Genomic DNA, 16,492 nt, shown 5'->3' with positions numbered 1-16,492 from the left:
GTCACACCATCCGTCGACCGCCTGATTTCAACTTCAAGCTTCGACTCCTATCCTACCGCGAGTCAAACGCGCCCTGCCTCTTGTCGGTCCGAGCTTCGAACGGAGAACTTCGACAGCGCCGAGCGAACCGCGTCCATGCCTGCGATTCGTTGCGTATAAAACCTGTCTTCTCCTGAGCCTGGTCATGTCGTTGCACAGGCACACACTCTGTTCCCAGTTTGGGTTGTCCACCCCCCTGTATCCTATCACCGTCAAGCCTTTTTGGTGAATCAAAAAAAAAAAAAAAAAAAGTCAGCTTGCAAGGGGGACAAGAGTCCCTGTTTTGGGACCACCGGATTGCGGTCTTTGCATTACATAGTGCTGCACCATGGGACCCAGTGTAGCTGGCCTTGATGACAGCCCGACAAAGTCGGAGGTGCACATCAATAGTTCCTCGGTCCCAGCAGGCAAGGATTCCAAGTCGAATGCGCCCACCAAAATTCCGTATGTCACATCTGCTTTACGACGTGCCCATACTGTTGCACAAGGGAAGAATATTGCGAAGAAAACAAACATTAGCTCGAAAGCGGCTCTTCCTTTGATTCATACCAAAGACAGCCATGAACTACTACGGAGACGGTCTTTCAAACAACTAGATTCCCAGAAGGCGCCGCGTGAAACCTTTTTTGGAGCGAGGGAGTCCAGTCATTTCACTGTCGGAAATGTAGGCCAAAACGGTAAAATATTTCTCAGGTATGGTCCGCGCCCTGCTTCTTCCGTGTGCATTTGTTGGTATCACAGCCGCCTAAGCAAACGCTAACCTCTTACTGTTCAGGCCTGTTCGGAATTTGTCTCGCAAAGATTCTCCTTGTACGCCAACTGCTCCATCAGGTAACCAATCGAAGCCGGAATACCTTCAACCACAACACCCAGGTGGTAATAGGAAGCATGAGCCTTCGCGATGGTCCAATTCACAACTGTCCGAGTTATGCTTCGAAAGTGGAGGGAATGACGGGGACGTTGCCTCGATAAACTCGAATATGTCTCTGTCTGGATCGCACCGCCAGACTCGCCAGCCTGCACTTCAAAGGGCCCATTCATTCTCTACAATCTCGGAGCAACGGTCGGTATCGCGCGCCGAGGAGAACAAGGAACTTCGGGTTATTATCGACCGGCCAGATGCTAGACCCAAGTCAGCGGATGGGTCTTCCATTCGGCACCTAGAAGTTCCAATCCCGAATTATCACTTGGGTATCACGCGGTTTAACACGGCGAACAACGTTTTACAAAACTCGACGCTCTCGATGGAAACATGGAACTCTAGAACTGCCCACAACACCTACTTGCATGACGGAGTTCTTCATTCGTTTGCCCCCTCTATATTTTCTGGTGTATCTGCCATGGATTTAAGCCGAAGTGCTGCCGTTAGCCCCGACCCGGTAGTGTACGATCCTGGCGACACAATCAAGCCATCAATTTTCGAGAAATTGGTAACGGTGATGGATGACGAGTCGGTCGTCCGTTACGGCCCTGGCACTAGGAGTATTAGTGCTGCTACACCTGCGCGCATTGTTGCACAAATATCTTCTGAGTCCTTTATGGACTATGAGCTTGTGTCGGATTTCTTTCTTACCTTCCGTTCCTACCTTTCCGCTGGGTCTTTGCTCTCTCTTTTGCTAGCACGTCTCCAATGGGCGATCAATCGCCTCCAAGAAGATGGGAGGATAATCAGAATTCGCACATTTGCGGCTCTGCGCCATTGGATCTTGAATTACTTCGTTGATGACTTCGTTCCGGACTTCAAATTGCGCTCTCACTTTTGTGAGACTATCAATCGTCTATACGACAGTGTCAAGGCTCGCCAGGGCGGTGGAATGAGTGACCTGAAAATTCTAATTGATCTCAAGCGATGTTGGCATGGCAAGTGCTCAAATCATTGGGATATACCGGATCGTCATGTCCCTTATAATAGTCCGGACCGCCCTATTGATCCTGGTGATGATGAACCGGCTGTGGGCGACGACTTGCAGAACGTCGCGCCAAAACATGGCACCCAAATGCCTGGGTCAGAATCTAGAAACCGGCCGTTGTTAGCCCATCACGATCGAAACAACTCCTCTAGTACCGCAAAGAGTATGCCGGCATCCGCTAGCAGTGATTGGAGCGCTCCTGCAATCTCCTGTTCATTGCCGCCCAAATCCAAATCCCCCAAGCGTCATTCCATGCCCTTCTCTTCAAATGCGCCTCATCCAGTGCCTGTTATACCCAGGCCAATAGGCTCGTTACAGGCTCCTACAACCCCGTTGTCGCCCATTAGTGCGAGGCGCATCCCATGCTACGGTCATGCACACAAGCGCAGTGGGAGTTTCTCCGACTCGGTTCGAGACGACAGAGCCCCGATCTCGCTACCACATATTGACAACAATAGTTCCCTCTCATCGCAAGAGCCTTGTTACCTCGGCGGTTTGATACGCGGCGAGCTATATCCTCCTGTGGAGTCATACATGACGATGATGGCGCCACCCTCTCCACCTCTCTCATCTTTGTCGACTGGTACGCATATTGACCGCCGAAATACGGATGGTCCCTCGAAACCTGGTTCTTCGGGCTCGGGTGTGAAGACGATTATTGGCTCTATTCGTCGAGCCTTTAACGGTAAGAACCCAGCACCTGGTGTCGCTGCACGCCCTGTGAACGGATTGTCAACTCGAGGCAAGACCTCCGCACTCCCAACAAATGTCGCATTCCGGTCCGATTTATATCGGGACAAAAGGATTGCTGCTCCGACGAAGAAGCCGGCTAGAATTGACCTTCTTTGCGACGAAGCCCTGCGGCAATACCGTCGGGCATCCGGCGAGAATGTCGATTCACCGGCAGTTAACGAGCTAGCCCAGCGACCTCTTGGACAGAACCCTCCTGAAGTGCCGCAAACCTTCCTTTTTCCTCCGCATAATAACAAAACTCAAAGTCGCTTAACGGGTGGCAGTGAATCCATAGTCATTGTGGATGACACAGGCCCGGCGATACCTGTTATGTCGGGAGGTGTAGGTCTTGACAGGGCCCCTATGTTCCTAACTGCGGAAAACTCTCCTACCACTCCTACAGCCCGTACGTTCCTTGCGTCGTCCCGAGGATCTACACTCGGACCCGATGAGTATTCACTGCCAATTTATTACAACGAAGCTAGCACGAGACAGTTAAGGAAAAGCTCCATGATTTATGGACGTTCTGGGAATACTACATCGCGGAGATCTATGTCCATTGACAGGGGCTCCTCTTTTTGGAAAAATTCTTCTCAATCTACGCGTTTGCGGAAATATGCTTCATTTCAGAGTGGATTTTCGAGGCATCACCCTGCCTTAGGTAGCGGGTCTGGCAGCTCCGCAGGTGGTTCAAGCGTCCTTGATCTGGCAAATAAACCTGCTGGACCTATACTTCGGAGGCGACCTGGAGGCGACTTGCGCCAGATGAAAACCAGTGTCGATGCCCAATCAATCCCCGATTCGGCCTCAGTTTGGTCTGAAGTGACCTACCAAAGCTCCGTAGCCGACAGTGCAGCTAAAACCGCGGAGAAGGCTTCAAGACCTCAAACAAGCCTTGTCCCCCCAAAGCCTCGGTTTTCTCTCTTGAAAACAAACTCGTCCCAGCTTATTCGCCGTTCCTTCGAGTCCGCAATTGCACGGTTTGCCCAGATTCCCGACGACGAGGATGGAGGTATTGAATCTGCTTTGTTGAAACTTGAAGGCAAATGGGAGGGTGAGCAAACCGATAATGCGACAAATACTACTGCTGGACCAAGTCAGTCCCAAGAGCGCACCAAAAACCTGGGTCGTGTACGCGAAGGGATAGCTCCCTGTGATGTTTACTCACGCTCTAGCACGGCCGCAAAAAGCCAACAGAGACTTGGCTACGACCTGACATACACGCAAGCTCAAGCACGGATTCTCAATTCCAGACCTTACTCAGAGTCAATCGTAGACTCGGAAGATTCCTACAGCTCTATCCCGCTCTTAGAGCGAGGACTAAGTGATGAATCCATGAAGAAGCAGGTACCGGATGAAGCATCTGGCCCACATGCCGTACCCCGTCCCGTCGCAGCGACTGGGGAACCATCCGACAGAGAATCATCGCATCCCTCTATTGACATGGTAAAGAAAACGGAGAGTATGAAGCTTATCCCGAGGGGGTCAACTCTACCTGTGCCTCATCATAAAAGCAGAGTATCTCGCCTGTCTGGCCTATCGTCGGAGCTTTCGGTCGACGTAATAGACTCGACGGAAGCGGCAGATGCGCGGTTATCGTTCGATACACGTAGCCTTAATGAGTCGTCTGCTACGATACCTCCTCATCCCCTTGCGCACCCGCCTTCGCCACCGATGACAGTTCAGAACCATCGCTCTGTACACTCATACCGAGCTTCCTTGAACCCAGATCTTGCTAAAACGCAACCTCTGACCCCTGATCCGTCGCCAATAAACAAAGGTGGGAAGAGAGCAAACCTCCCGTCTTTGGATATGCAACAAGTGTCTAGTGATGTTCTCTGTCGGTCGGAAGCAGACCATCACCTTTCGGCTCTTATAGCAGCTCCAGGCGCTCAGCACGTACCTTTCATTCTCTCATGCGAATCCCATATTCTGGCTCAACAATTCACATTGGTCGAGAGGGCTGCCCTTGGTGAAGTGGATTGGAGAGATCTTGTTGATATGAAGTGGAACAGCGGGCCTCCTTTCACCACAAGCTGGGTACAGTTTCTCATGGACGATGACCGCCGAGGCATCGACCTCGTAGTGGGACGTTTCAATCTGATGGTGAAATGGGTCTTGTCGGAGATTGTTCTTACCTTGGATATCAATGAGCGAGCGCGCACCGTTTCTAAATTCATTCACATCGCGGCTCATGCTCGGAGAATATGCAACTATGCTACAATGCTGCAGATTGCCATTGCACTCACTTCAACCGACTGCTCCCGACTCGAAAGCACATGGGCTATAGTGTCGCTCGAGGATCACCGGATGCTGAAGGACATGGAGTTGCTCATTCAGCCAGTCCGCAATTTCCATGATCTTCGTGTTGAGATGGAAACTGCTAATGTGCAAGAGGGCTGCATCCCGTTTGTTGGTATGTTCCTTCTGACTCGAGCCCTAACACGACCCGCTCGATATATACTAACTGGAATTTATAGGACTCTACATCCATGATCTTACATATAACGCTCAAAAACCAGCGCAGGTGGCAGCTACCCAGGAGGGCGAGCCATTGATCAATTTTGAGCGCTATCGGACAACGGCGAGAATTGTCAAGAATCTCCTTCGACTAATTGACGCGAGCACAAAATACAACGTCGAACCGATCCCTGGCATCGTTGAGCGTGCGCTTTGGATCGCATCGCTTTCTGAGGAGCAAATTCAATTTCGCAGCAAGCTCCTGGTATAACGATTTACGGGCGAACGTGACCATACACAAAACTCTCTTTAGCAGGCCTACCTGCCTCCTTACTATATATATTTTTTTTTCGTTTTTCGGTATATACCGCCTGCATAATACCCCCTTATATTTCCCGATATTTTGGCGTTTAGCGATTGATATCCCTGGTAAACTTGTTATTTGCAAATATGGACGGGTTTTCTAGTTTTGGATTAATATATAATAGTAGCCATTCGTTCTCAACGCTGTACCAAATTGTTTCTGATGCTGCCTTTTGCAGACAAAAGGCGTGGCTTCAAATTACCTTCTTTTCCAGTGTTGCACCCTAAGGAAATTATTATTAAGGAGCGGCCAGATAACTAACTAATTAAAACAACGGGCCCTGTAATGAAACTTGGGTGAGGCAGTGGAGGAGTTGTTCCGGGAATTGCATCACTGGCACTCTTGATCTACGTAGTCGCTGTCAGTCAATCATCGTCAGGAACACCGTCTCTGCCCTCCGCCCGCCCTCTTCTCTTTCGCCCCGTGCTTCCCACGTAACTCCGCCGGCCTTGCTGGGTTTTCACGCCCGGTTCTGACATATTTCCTGGATATCCTCCCCATGGAGCTAGTGCTCCCCTCGTCGAGTCTCCCGCCCCTCGTTGACTCTTGATCCGGCTGCATTTTAAGCACACGATGGATTCCCCCCGCGGGGATTCTCCCGCTGGCTCCGACCACGAGCCCAGAGGCTCAAGCTCGTCCGAGAACGATCCCAAGAAGCTCCCTGATGACTTACCCAAGTCTTTGGACGACCGTCGCTCGTTTCCGGCTATCCAGCAGGAAACGGAGATGTACGATGCATGGCAAGGTTCGCAGATACTTTCCTTTGTACCCCCTCCGGCTGCCCCTCCATTCTCCCTTCTGGCCTCTCTTTCCGTCACAGCAGCGGTCAAAGGTGTTTTCTCTGTCGCGGGCGGGAATATGGAACCCCGTATGATTTCTGGATGAAACACGCACTTGGCGGCCCTGTCGGCGGGAAGTGACTGAAAGGGCAGTGACTGTGGGGATATACATAAAAACTTTCTGGAATATTATAGGGCTTTTGCTGACCTTTGTCGCTCAATCGTTGATCGCACCTGTATAGGACAATCCCAATTCCTCACTCCTGTCGCCGCAAAACCCCTCAGCTTCAGCCTCGCTTTAGATGATCATTCGCATGACAACGACCATACGACGCACGCACAATACGGACACAGTTTCGTGCGTTCCACAGATGATGACAACGAATCTACAACCACAGCTCGGCTGGAAGACAGCGATGCCCGGTTAATGGAGATGCTTGCCGCGCAGGCTGCGCATCGCGAAGTGGATTCACTGGATGCGGATGAAGAGGCGATTGCAACGGATGAAAAGATGACGGAGGACCGGAAAAGGGAAATATTACAACGGAGTTTGAATATCGCTGCTAGTAATGGTGATGTTGAGCGTGTAAGGAAATTGGTACAGGGGAAGGCGAAGGATTACGTTGATGTGAACATCTCCGATGAGGAGGGAACAGTGCCGTTGATTTATGCTAGCTGTTTTGTATGACTTTTGTTGTTTGGTTTCCGACCCTGGACTTTCGAAGCTAACTTTGGGTAGGGACACCAAGATGTTGTTTCAGCGCTCCTTGATGCAGGAGCCCATGTTGATCAGCAAGATCGAAATCAATGGAGTGCATTGATGTGGGCTATGACGAATCGTCACAAAACGATAGCGAAAATCCTGCTGGATCACGGTGCGTCGCCTAATATTAAGTCCTCGTCGGGAGGCACTGCGTTCGACTTTGCTCAGCCTGGGAGTGAGATATCGGAGTACCTTCATGAGAACGGCTATAGTTTTGGACCGAGCGCGATAGAGGACGATTTCTACGACTCGGGGTTTGCACATGGCCGCTTCGAGGAGGAATTTGCAGAAAACGAAATGAAGCGGCGTATGATGATGGAGGAAAGTGCGATTAATCTAGAGGTTGATTTGTCAAGTTTGGGGCTGGATGAGAAATTCGATTCGCAGGATGATGAAGAAACGGAGGAGGAACAGCAGGAGTTTATATGGGATCGATGTTTGAACGACCAGATGTTCGTCTTCCAAGAGAATGAGCTAGAGCGAATACTCGATATCATCATCACCAACATGACTCCGCAGCGATCCCCGTCTCAGAAACCAGTTCCAGCAAATCTGCTCTTCCTCAGCGCGCGCTATGCTCACTACCATGCTAGCCCAGAACTACTGGCAACATTGTTGGTTTCGGCAACTGACAAGATAAATGACGTTGTCGAACGGTATCAGTGGGACATGACCATTCTCGCATTCTGGATCTCAAATGCCACTCTTCTCCTTCATTACCTAAAGAAAGATGGGGGTCTGGTCGAGTCAACGGTGGAATTTCAGCTCCACTTAGCCGAACTTATCAACGAGATCTTTATTCTGATTATCCGTGACGCTGAACGCCGGATGAACAAAGTTCTGGATGCGGCGATGCTAGACCACGAAACTATCCCAGGACTCGATGACATCCCTTTCCAGAACGAATGGAAGCTTTTCCGCTCTAAAAACAAAAATAAGGCCCCGGAACCGGCTGATAAGAAGTTCAGACCTCCATCTCCAAGACGCCGAGCGCAGATTTCACCGCGCAACATCACCTCTCTCCTATCATCAACGCTATTTGTCTTGGACCTCTATGATGTGCACTCAGTCATTACCACACAAATACTTTCACAGCTCTACTACTGGTTGGGAGCAGAAATCTTCAACCGGATCCTCTCTACAAAACGATACCTCGCGCGAACCAAGGCTATGCAGATTCGCATGAACGTGTCGACACTAGAAGATTGGGCTCGTACCAACAATCGTCAACCGGAACATTATGAGAACGGATCAACCACATGCACGGGGGATAGCACGATGGATTCCGCACGTAAACACCTGGCGCCTGTTATTCAGCTTCTGCAGTGGCTGCAGTGCTTCTCCTCGCTAGGTGAGGACTTCGAGTCCCTTGTGCATACCCTCCTTCAATTGCAGGATCTCAGCCCGGCCCAGCTTCTTCATGCGGTCAAGTCTTACCGGCCAGAAGTGGGAGAGAAAACGCTTCCCAAAGCCGCGATGAAATTCCTGGTAGAGCTCCAACGCGACCCAGAGTTGTTGTTCCGGGAACAGTTAAGGCTCGTTCAGATAAAAGCCGATTCCCTGGCCCCGACATCAGCACCGACCGAGGATGGTCGTCCGCGAACTCCAAGCCAAGAGCGTGGTCCTTCTGCATCTTCTGTGTCCGGATCGCCCAACGCTGCGGCTTCCATTAAATCACCCGGGTCGAGCGTTGCGTCCCCGCGACTGGGAGCAAGCTCTCGGGTGGACGAACGTAGCAGTGCAACCACAGTTTTCCTGGACCCGGCACTCACTCTTCCCTTTTCCTTACCGACAAGCACGGACATGCTGATCAGTTACGGTGCAGGATGGGGCGGGACCAACCGAGAACGGGCGCGCAAGTACATCCCGACAGTCCCGCCAGAAGTACTGACACGATTTGACCGTGATGCCTGAGCCAGGGGAGGATGTATTCGAGTATATACTTACTATCTACTTTGTCTTTGTAAAGCGGCCACGGAGTGTGTGGGGTGCATAATGTTTCTTCTCTCACTCATATTAGCGACGAATGGACGATTTAGAGTACACCCACCAAAAGTAGGAAATGCATCTGGCGTTTGGATCGCCTGATATTCGGGTACGCCGAGAAGATCCTTGAGACAATTACGCTTGATAGCGATAATCATTAAGCTTACTCCAAACGGACGGGCACACGAGCAGCAAAGCCTTGTCATTCTAGATGAAACAAGCATTTGGCGGGAGGAGGCAGGAGATCAAATTAACATGGGGCATGCATCGCAATTACTTGTACAGTGTATATTATTATATCTAAATCTCTGGTATTGAGACTTCCGGCTCTTCAGTCTTGACACTGACAGTCAGTAATAACCGGAGCGGGCCGTTCTGGCACCTTTCGGAGTTTTTCTTTTTTTGTTTTTTCACATCATTTATTTCTTTTTTCAGAGGTCTAGATTTCGCTGGCGGTACACGTTTCGTTTACTTCGTCGTCATCAACAAGCCCCCGCCCACGCAATGGCGCGCCTTCGTCTGCCGGTTCCAGAATTATTACGTCTTACCTCGCTCCCCTCTAAGAGCTCCTGAGCTCCTGTTTTAAGCTTCAAAGCCGTTTCATTTCTCACCTGCAGGCTGCAGTCTTGCAGGCTCGCACCCTTAACTTCAGGCAGAAACATCGCAGCCTCAGGCATTGTGGCCGTGCACCGCCTGTTATTTCCCGATCTGGACTAGATATCTGGAGATCATTTCTGTATATGGTAAGCATGGGTCCTCATTTGGGCGCTTTCCTGTTCTGGCAATCTGGGGAGATGAACTGCTCAGTTTACGACTCAGACCGTGAATTGCAGTACTTTTTTCTCACTGCCACTGCCACTGCCGCTCTGCCTCTCCTTCTCCCTCTCCCCTCCTCCATCTTCTTCCTGTCCTGCTCCATCATGAGTTAGCTTTCCAATTGCGCCTTTCTTGACCCAATGCCTTCTGCCTGCGACATCATCGCATGCAGCTCCCGCAAGATGCAGCTGCAATGAAAATAGCTCATCGCTCTCTGTCAACCTGCGTCGTTGCTGTTGAAAGACATGCTGCTCACCCTGACTCCTACCTCCCAGAATGGGATCCAACGACCCTATGATCATTCGCGATTCCGACAATATATCCCCACACTACGTTCTCCCTCACCGTCTACACCTGAGCATCCCGCATCTGCACCGCCATCAAGGCCAGCGGACTCCTCGATGGACTCCTCTCGCAGCAGCCTACCTCACCCTTCATCCCTAACATTGCCTCCGCCAGATGTCGGCTTTTCGACCATGCCTCCCAGCACGACGAACCAACAACTGCCACCCCCTCCTTCGCAGTGGCAGAGCTCTGATGACGCTATGCACCATTGGCTCCGAGCCAAAGCCGAAGAGGACCGGAGAAAGCAAGAGGAGGAGAAGACGCGCCAGGAGACTTTGCGCCTGGAGCAGCGGAGGGTTGAACAGAGCATGCTTCGCGATTCCCTAAACGGCGGGATTCCTCCTCATATAGTTCCGCTTATCTTCTTCGGAATCTGTCAGAACGGATTGCCTCAGCCTGTCATAGAATTGGCGCAGCAATATCTGGCACAGGTTCCGGGTGCCCGCACGCCAAACCCTCCTATTCCTCAAGTTCCATCGCATTCGCATTCGCATTCGCATTCTCACTCCAATTCCCACTCTCGGCGGCAGTCTATGCATACCCGCCGGGATTCTCGCTCCGGTTCCCTCTCCAGTTCATATGCTCCTCAGTCATCAGCTCAGCATGCAGCAGCTCCCCCTCCCCCTCCTAACATTCTTTTATCTCAGAATGCACCACCTAATACGAGTGCCCCTCCTACCCCTCAGGCGCCTGGAGCGCGCTCGTTACCTACAGGACCCCCTGATTCTCGCGGAGGGGTAAACCCATGGATTAACTACGGCAGCGGAGCGCAACCCCAGCCGGGCCAGATAAATTTGGGCAATGTACAGTATGCTCCTGGCTCGTCTGTTCCAGTTTCCCAGGTCCAACGGAGACCTAATTCTCAGTCACGCCGGTCACCTCCGTCTCTTTACTTCCACCATTGGGTTCCTCCAGCTCAGCCACAATCCGGCGTAACGCCTGGGAAACCCCACCAGGAACTACCTACACTGCTTAATAACTCTCGTCGTTCAGAACATCATGCTTCGCCAGGGCGAAAAAGAAAAGCCCCTGGTCCTCATCAGCCCCCTCCAGTTCCGTCTTCTCGTCCATCAGAGTCCCTCCCCGGCTTGTTCCAAACATCACGACCGGGATCTCCTCAGAATGATGGACAGCAAATTAAATCCTTTGCCCACCACCGTCAACTTAGTGCTACGTCAGTCGCTCATTCAGGTCATCATTTAGAGGACATTAAAGTGGAACATACCGGGGAGGTGAGCCCATCACAGATTTCCACAGTTCTTCCCAGACATGCTTCGACGGGCCACGATTCAGCGGGCCAGAAGCGCAGCGATGATCCGTTACCTATATCTGATTCTGACAAGAACTATTCGCGAGTGTTTCAGGGTCCGGGTGCCTCTACCGCAGAGACTAGGCTCCACGACTCCTCCATCGAGGGTAATACCCAACATTCTCCCGCGCAAGAAGCACCATTGCCGCCTACTCAGCTCCGCGACGCCAGTAGAGAGTAAATCTGCTTCACCCTGCTGCTGAGGGTCTTTACCCGATAAGATATACATATGCACACCCACACCCACACCTCACTAGAGCTGTCCCTCATTTATGACATCGGAGACAACGGGGCTCCTATTACAGGGGCCATATACATCATATATATGAAGGAATATTGGAGGAAATTTCCCACGTCGCAAGGTGTTTTATGGGTATTTATAGTCCCTTGTTTATTTCTTTTTGTATTTTCGATTGGCATACAGCTTTGTACATAGTTACCTTAGTCTTCTGCTGGAGACCCCCTGGTAGCTGGCATGCTAGGGGTTGTACAAAACACTTTGGAGTGCAGGGCCTGGAACTAGATATTGTACGGACTTGGCTCATTTGCGGGTTCTAAGTAATGAACAGCTGGGCTATACACATACAAATGAGGGGTTTCGAAAGGGATGTAAAAGGCAAGAGCTATATAAACTTAACGCCTATGGTAAATACTCCCTGGAACCCCTTCCTTCCCAAGTGATATAAAACCGTCAGTTGCTCCTTCCTCAGAGGGCGACAGTCTACCTACACTGTAGTAGCTTGGTATTGTGCTAACCAAGGAAGGCACGACCGTCCAATTAGAGGTTCGAGAAGAGCATACGTCCCACGAGACTCAAACTTACGGAGAAGACCTAGATATTGATATGACAATAGTAACGGTGATTGAATTGGGTAGTAGTATTATGTAGAGAGCAAGGCTTGTTCTATGTAACAATCCGAAAACAGGAAAGGAAAAGGCGAAGGAATGCACGTACAGAGTACTGACAGTAAAAATAGTAGTAACAACTGTATCAAACGGGACAAAAGTGTGACAAGAGTGAAGGGAAAGGGTATCAGAATTAGGACTGGATCACGATTACACTGGACTTTCTGGAAGAAAGTTAGGTTGATAAGTTGGTATATAAGAAAGCTCTTGAGTCGTATCGTATACAGTGGTGAGGAGAAAGAAATAAGGAGGAGAATTAGGGAGAGTGTGAGGGGGTATAGAAACATTATAATGAAGTGAGGGTATAATGTAATACAGCCCGGGGGCAGAAAAATCGCAAATGACTGTGGGTGCTGCTGCATGGAAGACATCAGGAATTAAGTTATACCGCCTCTTCCATTGCGGGATGCTTCTGAGCAATGGGGAGCACGAAGGTATTCAGTGACAATTGATTCCCTTCCCAGCAATCTCCAACTGCAAAAGGAAACCGTCGGTTTGACGGGGACCGGAACGGGTCCCCTTGGCGACAGGTGTCGTTGACAGTTGTTCGAAGCCGTTAACGAAAACAAAACGGATATGGACAGAACCGAAATATCAGCCGTAAGCATAATAATTGTGATTGTAGTGATAGCAAAACGACGTTTGTGCAGTCATCGCAAATCATCCAGGCGGAAATCATTCGTGAGCTACCCCAAAGAGTGATCTAACTCTTCGAGGTATAAAAGGGGGATATTATGATTGAGTGCAGTGTCGAAAGCACTGCAGTAATAAAAGGAATATAAGCGACCATCACGATCGTACGGTAGAGAATATCAGTGCGTATCTAACCGGACTTTTTTCGGCGGTGGACTTTCCACTCAGCCTTAGCGACACGCATGAACAGTTCGACGTCTTTGATTGGAATCCAGCTAGTTAAAACTTTCATCGAATTCTCGAAATCGGACTCGAGGATAATTTCTCGCATGCCATCAATAAGAGCGGCCGATGTGGCGTGGAGGACGTCTAAACTCTTGCCGAAACCGATGTCCTCCGTTTTGTCGCCGTTGTTTGCACTCGACGGGGGGTGATCAGCATCACCAAGGAGCATAAAGACATCCCACACTCGGAGTTGTGCCGGAAATGGGATGGAGTAATTGAATAGAGTAAGATACCAGCGGGTGCCGTATGCTGTAGGAGGAATGCCGACTTCGGTCTGTTGCACAGGGAAAATCAGTCAGTACAGGGTGTGTGCGTCTGTGTCAAGATGAGGCCAACATACCAGTTTCGAGGCAACTTCTCCTCCCTCCAACCACTCTCGTTCAAAGTCACCTAGAGCCTCCATGAGTCCCGCAAACCCTGAGCGGTAGAGTTTTTCCAGTCCTCGCAATTGCCACAGTCGAACAAGCATGACAAATGTATGTTCTTCATCATAGTAAGCAAGAAATGTAGCCGCCAATGCCGCCATACCCTGGACGTACCCCGTATCCGGGAAATAGAGGGACATCGCATGCAAGACGCGAAAAAGTAGGCGTTGACCACCGCGATACCGTCGCCGAAACATGATATGGCTAGAGATCGTCCTCGGCACATCAATGTCGATTTGCACGTCGTCAGGAGATGACATTTCCTGATATTCTTTGTAAATCTCAATGAGAACTTCTTCTGTAGGGCTATCGCTGTGCTTCTTGGCGCTCGTTTCTAAGAACGAGTACCACGCTGAGGAACGCCATCGATCAGGTATCCCCTTCCATGTTCGCTCGATCAGCTTTGAGCTTTTGGTGTCAAAGTCAAAGGTCATTCCGCCTCCATCTATGCCCTTTCGTATTGGCTTAGCCATCTTCGTCCACTTGTCCTCCCGTTCCCACTCCTTTTTCCTTGCCGCACGCGCAACGGCACTATCCAATCTGTCGTCAAAAGTTGCAGATTCTGTGGGGAGTGTGAGCATATCTCCAGCCTCATCTTTGAAGCGGCGATTGCGGTTGTGGGGTAGGTGGTTTGTTGCTTGACGGAATCGTGAGGTTGACCGGCGTAGAGGTGAGCTATACATGCTTTGAGACGAAGCTGGGCGCATGGATGTTTCGGAGTTCTGTCGTGAAGGAGATCGACCTGTAAATGAGCGGTTGCTTGCTAATGCAGAGGGCGGTCGGATGGAGCGCTTTCGCCGGGGCGTTTCCGAGGCCAGCAAGAGACTAGTAGAAACTCGCTGGATAGGGCTGAATTCGGCGGCGCCCTCGTTGGTGTTTGATGCGCGAATGAACCCATACCTATCCACATCTCCGGCTTTGATATTCTGCCAGTATTCAATACCCCCCGCTAACTCATTAGCTTCCCGTTTGGGAGCTGCTGATGGATCGTCCGGGTCGGTGGATGTTTCAGCGGGTTTCGTGTCGGCCTCAGAGGCACTGCTTTCGAAGGTTTCCGTATTTGTAGGGGTTGGTTCCTCCCAAAGGGTGCCGTTCTCCATGGCAAGCGATCTCGCTACCTCCGAGTCTGACACATTCTCCTCTCCTTTCGCATACATCAACCTGACTCTTCGAGATAGCATATCTTCATCCGCAGAGATAGCTCTGCTGGGAATACTGCTTCGTCTGACGCGAAGCAACGACGCTGGTCGTGGACGGCTTCGGGGTGTTACAGTATTCTCCGCGACAGAGCCGTTTTGAACCTGCGGAGTATTCTGATCCTGCGAAGTGCCCGGCCTCTGAGTAGTGTTCGGCTCCTGAGGGTTCCCCTTTGCTTCGGTTTCTGTTTCTTGCTCCCTGAGTTTGCGTTCCAGTTGTTGTCTTTCTTCCTCCTGGATGAGACTTCCACGCTTAGAAAATCTCATGGTTTGCGCTCCAAGCCCGTCTAGCTCCCCAGTTGGAATGTCCAGGGCAATGCCGCTGAATTGGGGTTCTATCCGCGGTACAGGTGGCGGAGATTCTTCCCTACCAAATTCCCCTGACCTCTTGCCTCTCAAGGTAGACCATTTCCGTTCTGACCATCGTGAGCCAGGTCGCGAACCGGGTCTTGAACCGGGGCGAGAACTAGGCCGAGCTTTGGGTTCATTGACGACAATGCTGGGAATGCTGCGCAAAGAGCGCAGGCTGACGGTCGAAGGTTCGGTTTCTTGGGGAGGTGCCATTTCCTTGGGTTTCCCGAAAAATGGAGGAGGCGCAAGTCCCGGGTCTGGCTTTACCTCTTGATGCGTCGGGGTTGCAGGTGTTGATTGATCGGGCCCGCTGGACGAGGAGGTTGTCGCGATGGACTTTCGTTCGGTGCATAGCGAGGGATCGACTGGAGGTGGGAGCGAGGCGGGCTGTGTTGCTGGAGGGTCTGGGGTGGCTGTTTCTCCCGGAGTAGAGGGACGCTCCAACATTTCGACGGGCGCTGAGGGGGATCGCGTGTCTTCCATTACCCTGGCATGACTTGCACCTAGAGCTCTTTGTGGCTTCAATGCGCAGCGTGCTTTTACCGGCAACTCCTAATTGACGACCTTTTTAAATTCGTAATTACTGTTTCCGGTTCGTTTCTGCGGATGGGATCGAAGGGAGAGCGGCGGGGGATAATTTTTGGGGGACAAAGGATCGAATCGTCGCACGAACGTCGCGCCAGTTAATCGCACCTAAGATATATAGTACGACGCCCAAGGGGTAAAAGCGAAAGACACCTGTAAGATAGTATCCACTGGGCAGTTGAACATGACCGTCCCCAGGGGTGCGATGCCCAAGAACGGGGGGAGAATTGGGACCTTGAATGGATCGAGGCTGCCAGTTGTTGGACCGCGGCTTCTTCACTGCCACCTGGCAGACGGACAAGCTTCAACGCTCTAAACGGGCAGGCAGCGATTGGAGACAAGTGGCAGACCGAAGTGAGGACGGTGTCCGCGTGAAGTAAGGAGAGACAAGAACGAAAGCCACGAAAAGAGAGCGAAGGGAGTTGGAATTCGAGTGTTGGAACCAGAAGAAGGGATCGCGAAGGGGGTTACGAATCGATCCACTTGGGGGATTCATATACAGACTAAGGCCAGCCTTAAGTTTTCAACAGGACGGGCCCGGTCGCTTGTCTCGGCGCACTAGCGATTCACAGTCTCATTCTTGGAGAAGCAAGTAGGAGAAAATACAG

General features: G+C 51.0%; 4 protein-coding genes across 4 annotated transcripts; 3 read left to right on the top strand and 1 right to left on the bottom strand.

Annotated features, from left to right (window-relative positions):
* Positions 1-367: 367 nt before the first annotated feature.
* On the top strand, positions 368-5,412 carry LTE1 (mitotic regulator LTE1; the record flags this gene model as incomplete). Its single annotated transcript, XM_041701522.1, has 3 exons — positions 368-732; positions 815-5,097; positions 5,162-5,412. The coding sequence occupies 3 exons, from the start codon at positions 368-370 to the stop codon at positions 5,410-5,412; spliced, it is 4,899 nt and encodes a 1,632-aa protein (XP_041554398.1).
* Positions 5,413-6,078: 666 nt separating this feature from the next.
* On the top strand, positions 6,079-8,961 carry APUU_30428A (DIL and Ankyrin domain protein; the record flags this gene model as incomplete). Its single annotated transcript, XM_041701521.1, has 3 exons — positions 6,079-6,250; positions 6,527-6,966; positions 7,024-8,961. The coding sequence occupies 3 exons, from the start codon at positions 6,079-6,081 to the stop codon at positions 8,959-8,961; spliced, it is 2,550 nt and encodes an 849-aa protein (XP_041554397.1).
* Positions 8,962-10,094: 1,133 nt separating this feature from the next.
* On the top strand, positions 10,095-11,684 carry APUU_30427A (uncharacterized protein; the record flags this gene model as incomplete). Its single annotated transcript, XM_041701520.1, has 1 exon — positions 10,095-11,684. One exon carries the CDS (start codon positions 10,095-10,097, stop codon positions 11,682-11,684), a length of 1,590 nt encoding a protein of 529 aa, XP_041554396.1.
* Positions 11,685-13,112: 1,428 nt separating this feature from the next.
* On the bottom strand, positions 13,113-15,746 carry APUU_30426S (putative TBC domain protein; the record flags this gene model as incomplete). Its single annotated transcript, XM_041701518.1, has 3 exons — positions 13,113-13,168; positions 13,238-13,601; positions 13,668-15,746. 3 exons carry the CDS (start codon positions 15,744-15,746, stop codon positions 13,113-13,115), a joined length of 2,499 nt encoding a protein of 832 aa, XP_041554395.1.
* Between the last annotated feature and the right edge of the window lie 746 nt (positions 15,747-16,492).

This window comes from Aspergillus puulaauensis, chromosome 3, assembly GCF_016861865.1.
Source record: "Aspergillus puulaauensis MK2 DNA, chromosome 3, nearly complete sequence".
NCBI lineage: Eukaryota > Fungi > Ascomycota > Eurotiomycetes > Eurotiales > Aspergillaceae > Aspergillus > Aspergillus puulaauensis.
This window is presented reverse-complemented; position numbering and strand designations above follow the sequence as displayed.